Source organism: Stegodyphus dumicola, chromosome 12, assembly GCF_044657685.1.
Source record: "Stegodyphus dumicola isolate Sdum_Otavi_A_Nest chromosome 12, ASM4465768v1".
Taxonomy (NCBI): domain Eukaryota; kingdom Metazoa; phylum Arthropoda; class Arachnida; order Araneae; family Eresidae; genus Stegodyphus; species Stegodyphus dumicola.
The window spans coordinates 113,917,409-113,926,192 of record NC_140779.1 but is presented as its reverse complement, the minus strand read 5'-3'; the positions used below and the strand labels follow the sequence as shown (position 1 = coordinate 113,926,192).

The following is an 8,784-nucleotide window of genomic DNA, read 5'->3' as shown; positions in this document are numbered from 1 at the left end:
CGGCGAATTATGAGTAAAGTAGGGATTAAAGAGTTTTACGTTTCCTCTAAGTATCGTTCTTTTAGCTCCTTGAAGAGCATGTGCTTGAAAGTAATTCAGTTAATATCAAGGTCACTTGAATGAATGCTAGGTTCAGCCAGTGTGTCAGCGAGATCATTAAAGGCCTTCCAGTCTGCCATAACAAAATTCCAATATTTTTTACGATTGAGGAAAGTACACTGTTTCTTCTTTATTTGAATTAAAATTGGAGAATGGTCACTCCCAATGTTCTTCAAAACTGTCCAGGTGTAAATTGGAAAGATAGGGGGACTTACTATGGACAAATCAAGGGCTTCAGACGTGTTATAACTATATGAAGAGTGAGTACCATCATTAAGGATCATGAAACCTGAGTCATCTACAGAATGAAGAAGATCAATTCCTCTCTGATTCTGGGAAGAATATCCCCACGCTGGATGCTTAGCATTTAAGTCACCCAGAAGTAGAGTATTTCCAGATAAAAGATTATCAAAGACTCCAGGCTGATTACCAATGTTGTGAGGGTAATATAAATTAAAGATGTCTAGTGGTTCACATCTCCACATAACAGTGATGCCTTGCAATTCTAAATCTGAACCAGTGGGTGCATTATAGCTTTTGGAAATATAGTTAATATCTCTGATAAGGAAAACAAAGCCACAGCTTCCTTTCTTATGTCTGTCTAAACGGATGATGTTGTATCCCTTAACTTTTAGTTGAGAATTCTCTCTCAATTTAGTTTCCTGTAGAGCAATAATTTGAGCTTCCTGGTCTTCCAACTCCAATATTTGGTCAAGTTTAGATTTCGCTGCCAATGTTGAAATACCATTAACATTACATTGGATTATTTTAAGAGTTCGTAGTCTAGGAGACTATAGATTACTTTTCGGACGAGGTCCTCTTCCTAAATCTCGAACGCGCCCCTTTTGAACCTGCGAGACGGGCGATGCAGTATGGATTACATTAGAAAGCTTCATGACTCATGGGTGGAGGAAAAGGGCAGCCTCTATAAGTCGTGAGACCCGAGCACCAATGGTAGAGGACTGGCTTAGCTCAGATGCCCATAGACTTTTAGCTGGGTAGTGGAATAGTCTTCACGCTTTCAGTGGCCCAACCAGGAGTATACACTCCCGACGTACTTCAACTATTCCCCCCAGTGCCACTCCCTCGCCACGTTGAGACAGCCTACAGGTATTGAAGGGGCCTTTACAGATCAAAAAAGCGTTATGAGCCTTTGCAACAATCCCAGATAGGTAAATTACAGAACTAAATGTATTAGTACTGACATTTGCCTTTTAGGGGTTGTTTTAAAAATAATCAACCGAAAAAGTGAATTACACTACAAAGTTTTCAATATGTCGCAATATGATTTGTTACAACATAGTATTCTGGCTTTATGTGACGAAACTATTGTTTGGAAAGACATGAAAATGACATCTTTATGTTAAAAATGCTCTACCTAAAGATGTGAAATCTGTGTTTGTGTCAAAACTGTTACACATAAAAACGTGAAATCGATGTTTTTGCAACGTTGCAATTTTGCGGATATCTGGGCATCTTGAAGACAGCAAAATGTCTTTGCAACATCATGCGCTACGCGTTTGTTGCGCTTTTATTACGAGATTATGTAATACCTGTTTTGCTTTAGTATTTTTTTGAGAAATTAAAAAAAAAAAAAAAAAAAAAGCTTGTTTATTTTTTTAATTTTGAACACCAATTCATTATAGTTTCTTTCACATTTTATGGATTTATTTCATCCAGATAAAATTTAATCACATTACTAGATTTAATTTTCAACTCAAATTTTATTCAATTTAATATTATAATACAGTTTATTTATAAATTTATATTTGCAATGTGATTTCTTTAAGTTGTGGGCATATTTATAGTTCTTCTTCTCCTGCAAATAATAAAGACGAAAGCTATTAATTTGATATATGTACTCTCTGATTTTGTTTGTTATTTGTTTACTGCAAACCATATTAACGTTTTTCAAGAATATACCTCAAGTTCATAAATATACTTTTTTTTTAAAAAAAACTTTTATATTAAATACTAGTTTAAATTCAACTTGTAGCGGGATTTATTCTTCTAGTGAAGTAAAGGATGCCCCCATAATTGTTCATTGTTATTCTTCCAGCCATTCTTTTATTACGTTAGTTCCAGCCATAATTTTTTCCGTCAATTCTCTTAGTCTTTTCTGCTGTTCAGCTGATAGCACGTTTCTTCCATCACCAACAATCCCTTTCCTAAAACATGCAACTGTACTTGCAGTTTCGCCTTTTTCCTTTTCTGCTGGGTGGGTCAAGCATAGATTTTTCTTCATGTAGTCAAAACTAGTATGTTCAATTATTTTATTTATTATTGATTCATTTTCCAGGAGTTGTTGAAAGTAATTTTCCCCAAGAAACTTTGCTATTCTTAAAATTTCTTTTCTCCTGTTCTTGTGTAATTTTTCATATGATATAAGTAACAAATTCTCGTCATCTTTATGTTCTAGGAAGGAGAGAATATGCTCAAAGTAACGTCCATATCCTATATTTCCACTGAGAAACTGCTCAAAAAATTCATTGAAATCCAATTCAGTTTTCCTAAGATCTTGCATAAAATAAAAGTAAGACACCAAAGTATCCTCAGGGTTTCGATAAATATAAAGATATTTCGATTTGGGATTTTTTTGTACCATATTGTATGGAATATGGTGCTTGTACACTCGAGGCTTCTCCAAGGCCTTCACAGCTCCAATTCCTGTCATCTCCACAAATGGGACAACACGGTATAAGATGTCGTCGAAAGTGGGGAAGGAATCACCATTTGAAAGTATTTGTAAGACAATATACTGAAGCCATGTGGTTCCTGTTTTAGGATATGAAGCAATAATGATGTCTTCATCCTCAGGGATATAATCTAATGCTTCTTCGATATTTTGTTTATGAAACCATGAGACTGCTGGGAAAGGAAGACCTCTAATGATCTGTATGTCACATTTCTTGCTTGCATCTTCTTCGGACATTTTGTTGAAGTAATAACCTGAAATATGATATTTGTTATTTTATCAGTGCAAAAGTTTTCAGTATAAATTCTTCATTAAAAATGCATCGTGAATTCTACAGTATATTCCATAGTTAGTTTATTAAGTTTTGAATGATTAAATTTAATTTATTAGTTCGAAATGCTGTATTGGAGTATTCTTTTAAAGTTTTGCTTTTGTCCCCAGAAAAATATTAATTGTATCTTCCACGGTAAAAGAGTTCATTTTTTTTTTGTAATTTAAACTGAATTGACACTGCATATTATTTTCGATTCTGTTCCATCATATTTTGTATGAACTAGAAAATGATTTACGTTTTAATTTATATTCACCGCTCTTTCTACCTGGAATTTTAGTGATTATTGGTTTCTTTAATTAAATTTCAGTATAATTTAATACCTAACCTCATGATTTTCAAGTTCGTAGTTATGGCAACAGAGTTATTTCAAACTGGTAAATGGCAACAGGAAGATAATAAAAAATATATTTAGGAAAAACATCAACCGCTGGTTATACTGGCTATTTTATTTCACGAGTCATCTTAAATCCCTTAACACGAATTTTGCGGGGAAGGGGAAGAAACAATTTTTCATAGTTGTTCTTTGTTCACCACGTAAACATTGGATAATATTGTTTTGGTTAAATTTTTCTTTGATGAAATTCGCAGTATTCTTCAAAGAATGAATTATCTTTCAAGCTTTACAGTATGTAATAGCTATAAATTTTAGTACAAGATTCGAGTTTCAAACTCAGTTCCCAACAATTTTTCTCATACCATCTTATTTATCTTTTTAATGAATTGCTAGGTAACATTACGTAGCTTTCGCAATGCATTACCGAATTAAAATGTGCCCTTGCTTGGTTTTGTTCCTAAGGAAGGGCAAGCCAAACAGTATCTTCGAAGCATACGGACTTTATTTTATTATAGCACTAACGGTAATTAAAATACATTTTGCTTACTATTAAATTTCAAATAATGGTACATCTATTGGGTTTACTATTAAAATATCAGTGAATTTCTATGAGTAAATTTTGATAACACACGAAAACCGATGTTATTGATTTCATTACATTACTAGGTATTGTAATAAAGTGTTAAAGAATCTCGCCATTTTGATCGAACAACCAACTTTATTAGTCAAACTTACAGAATAACTGAAAAACATTTCAAGCGCATGAATCTTCAAGCACGGATATTTTAAAGTTTCTTTACATTTCTTACTGGTATTATGTTGGTAGCGCAGCAACGCAAACACGTTATTACAGTCTTGAACTCCTTCGCCTACGGGGAACTGTTCGAAAAAATGTGTTCGAAAAAATTTTGAAAATTCCAAAGAATTGAAAATTGAAATTGAAAATTCTTTGGAATTTTCAAAATTTTCAGCTTAAATACATTAAAACTAATTTATTAAATTTGTTTACAAGACAAAAATGTTCAAGTATATATCTGTAACAAATGCAATTAGATACCAGACCAAATGAGTAAAAATGCCTTTAAACAAGTATTTTAAATATATAAAATTTAATATTCTGATATTAGAAAAATTTAAACAACGAACTTTTAAACTTTCTAGACTATATATTTTTAGTTGAGAGATGTATAATTATAACGACTTAAACTGTCAGCATTTTGATGGTGCTTCCCCTTTCTATGCGCAGATTCATAGTTAAAAGGTTGTAAGATCGGCCTACTAGATGTGACAAAGGGAACGATTTTAAAGTATTCCCCCCCCCTGATGATGTGTATTTAAATGTTTCATATTGTTACAACAATTTACGTTCAACTGCCAGTTATTTCGTCTGTTTTATTGTTGCGTGCATACGGATTCGTAACAGTTTGAATGCACACAAATCCGATGACAGGTTAATAAAAATTTATTTTATCAAAATAAATATTTCAAAGTTCTGGAATTTTCCACAGAAATACTCGTAGAAGAGTTCACAGTATTACAGATTACAATCAGCAGTTACGCATCAAACTACTAAGAATGATAAACACAACGTAATGCAAAGCGCACTCTTGGATATTTCAATTCACGTGGAACTAGCAACTAGCAACAAGAATTACTAAGTGACTGAGAGCAGATGCTCAACTGGCCACCGAGATATTTCTAAGTACTTTCTGCTTTTCGAAATTACTGGAAAGCAATACGAGGGTAGAATTATGGTTATAGCTAACACAGTGGTCAATTACATTTATTCAGGTTATACATAATGTAGCTTTCCAAATCTGGCGACTTTTGGCGGTTTCTCGCCAAATTTGAGGACAAAATAAGTCGCCAAAACAGTTGTCAGCTTGGCGATATATCTCCAAATTACCGAGATACCTGTTTACTCAATGTTAAATGCACTTGCCCTTGTATTCTTACTTTTACGGCATAGCTTCTCTTTAGATTTTTCATGTTACAAAAGAAATGCAACAATTTTACTAATAATTCTACTAAAATTACCTATTTAAGTACAATATTCGTAACAATGTTCTTTAATTTTTTTTCTAAGGTTTTCTCTCACACATTTTTATTTATTATATTAGCAAAATGAAATATAAAGGCAAAATGAAAGTTGAATGTTCTGAAATTTTATTCAAGTTACAGAATGTCACTCAAGTTACATCACAATTTACTCAAGTTACATCATTATCCTGAAAACTTATTTTTTATTACTTATTTCTACTTATTTTTTATGATTAGTTAAATGCTTTTATTTATTAAATTTTCATACAAAAATAATACAGGTTTTTCTGTTTTTGGTGGATACAGCTTAGACAATAGAGCGTATACATTCTATTAACGATAATGTTTCCAAATAATTATGTAGATCAACTAATTTAATGCTACACTAAAATGAACAGTTTTCTCTGCAGTTAAGAAGGGCTGTTTTATGTTTGCTTTTATTTTTCTTCCTTCCCATCATCATTGCATTCTCCCATTTAATTTATTATGTCAGCAAGGATATTTTTTCACCAGCTTTGCAAAAACTAATAATTTGTTCTCTATATTTACATATTGTTGTTCCATGTAGATACTTGTTGTTAAATCTTCATGCTGATATGGTTTTACTTCAAGGCTTGGAATAATGTCAGCTCATCAAAATGAAATGTAACTGTAGAGGTTTACAATTTTTTTCATCTGCTTCATGAAAGCTGAAACCGACTTTTCTGAAACAATTATAGGAGTTCGACAATGAAACTGAAACACTGCCATCTAGAATATAACTGAAGTTTCTAAAGCCTGCACCTGATTTCAAAATGCTGTGTTGGAAGAAACAATACAAATTTGTTACAAAATGTAAAATAATTATAGTTACGCAAAGTTTTCAATAAAATGTTAAAAAATGATAAATCTTGTTTCTTTTGAACGATCGGCTCACATCAAATCGGAAGTTGAACTGTGGAACTGTGTATCTTTCTAAAACTGTGGAAAAAAGGCCATTTCCTTTTTATCTGCAAAAAAGAGCCATAAGAAACCTCACAAATGCTTTAACTTTTCTTATTCCATCATAATATGCGGCTGTTACATTCTCGAAATTCCAACTCTCTACTTACTTGCCCAGATAAATGAGTCGTGGCATCGTCACTGAAATCCAAGCGCAACATGGAAACTTTCATTCTCTTCTGCAAAAAAGAGATGCATAACTGAATACAATTTTCCTGGAAGGACTTGAGGAAGTATCTGCAGTTGAATCCTGTAGGTTTCGTGAAGAAAGTTATAACAGTTTCCAAACTGTTTGACGGGAAATGCGAAGCTTACGGATTGATCACTGTATCGATTTTTGAGGATTACGAGGGAATGCATTTTACTTCGCTCAATAATTTCCTCAGATGCACAGTGAGCATTTAAACGTTTTGCGGAACATAAGATTCTTCCCTCTATATACAAGTGCTATTCTATTTCTAATTCAGTGAGAAGTTCAGTTCTGAATCTTCGACGAAAAATATCCTGCTCATCTGTAACGATTTTATGCCTAGATCTGAAGAACACGAAAAGCTTACTGCGGTTGGCTCGCCATATCGAGCATTGGCGAATTGCCTGATCGTTAGTGATATCACTAGAGTACATTGCTCTTACACCCTTGTGGCAAAATCCAACAACAAACAAAATTTGAACACTTTTTTTTTTTAGAACTGTAGGCGAAAATATGTCAAAATGTATTCAAATACAATTAACGGTTTGAAAGCTACAACTCTTCGAAATCGGCTGAAGACTTTAGAAATACGGTGTATTTATTTCATTGAGACGGTTAGAGACCGTTACTGTAAACATTTTGCTTGAAAATGACTAATACAAGTCTTCCAGTTAAGAATATTTTTTATCAGTCCTATTCCCAAACAATCGACATGACGGAGGAGGAGGAAAATGTTTCTCAGGTTGTAATCGGAAGGGGGCTGCGGAATGTAGAACGAATTCAAGCTCACTTGTATGTTTTCAGACCAATTTGTTCCCAATTTTGCCATGTGAGCAGGTTCATTATCAACGTGACCCGTGACGTTTTCTTTTTAAAATAAACATCTGAACAACTGAGTGGACTTTAATTATCAGTATACCTTGTCAGTGATGCAACCTTCAAGAACAATCATTTTTCTTAACTATACGACTGGATGCATACTGCAGCTATAAGTCTGGATTCTGTGGCATTCGATACATCTAAAATGCTTTTTGTGTTGCTGATAGATATACCAGCCAGTACAAAAAATTGGTTCTTTTTTTAACTCCGACATATCTCCCATTTATGCCCTGTAATTCAGTACCTCTAATGCTTCTGAAAATTCAAATTTCTTACTCTGCTGCTTTTACAAAATTCGAAACCATTTTTTTTAAGCTTTCAACGGAAGTTACAGGCCTGCTTTGCTTTACTGTGAAGAAGATCAAACGAAATGCTAACGAATCTATCCAACGAGAAAAAGGATGGAAGTCACGGGTCGTTTAAACTATTGCTATCACCACTCTGAAGTACTTGCGTGAAAAGTGTTCTCGTAAATGTACCAATATAATGTAAAGAAACTCAAAAATTTGCTTTAGTGGTGCACATTAAAGATTTTGCAGTTAGAAATGAATGTCTGTTGTGCTCTTGGGATAAATAAGGAATCACTTCTCAAGTTAATGCCAGGGAAAAGAAATCGGTGCCACCGGTCCAGAAGCAAATCAAGATCACTTTGATTGTAGATTTACAATGTCGTAAGTCTTCTTCTCTCAAAAACTGTATCCTTAACATAAAAACTAGACTTTAAAATTTATTATAGGAAACATTCTTAAAGAGATGCTAATGTGCAGCACCAAAGCAAATTTTTGAGTTTCTCCATGTTATATTGGTACATTTACGGGGATACCTTTCACGCAAGCACTTCAGAGTGGAAATATCAATAGCTTAACGACACGTGACTTTCATTTTTATTGGATCAGATTTCATTAGAATTTAGAGCAGAGGTTCTCAACCAGGCAGAAATTCTTCCCCCTTGGGAGAATTGCATAATTTCAGGGACGATGCGGCCAGCCTTTTATTTAGCTGTTAGGTATTTATTTTCAATTTATGAATGAAAAAAATTAGTTTTATCCATTGGTATTTATCAAATTTTCTAAACTTTTGTTGTCTAATTTATAAAACACGTTAAAAATAATCTAAATCTAAATAAATGTGTATTGAGTTTTGGAAAGGAGAGGGGGAATTTCTATAAACCTCAAAAGGGGTGCTTGGTCCTAAATAGGTTGAGGATCATTGATTTACAGCATATTTAATTT

At 33.3% G+C, this 8,784-nt stretch overlaps 1 protein-coding gene across 2 annotated transcripts in view; it reads right to left on the bottom strand.

Annotated features, from left to right (window-relative positions):
• Positions 1–1,754: 1,754 nt before the first annotated feature.
• Positions 1,755–8,784, bottom strand: part of LOC118200814 (sulfotransferase 1B1-like) — a 59,101-nt gene continuing 52,071 nt past the window's right edge. For both annotated transcript variants that reach the window (XM_085806816.1, XM_035372785.2), the window contains exon 2: positions 1,755–3,048. In XM_085806816.1, the coding sequence (XP_085662942.1) occupies positions 2,147–3,031 (885 nt within the window). In that variant the 5' untranslated portion in view covers positions 3,032–3,048 and the 3' untranslated portion in view covers positions 1,755–2,146. The remainder of the gene's footprint in view (positions 3,049–8,784) is intronic.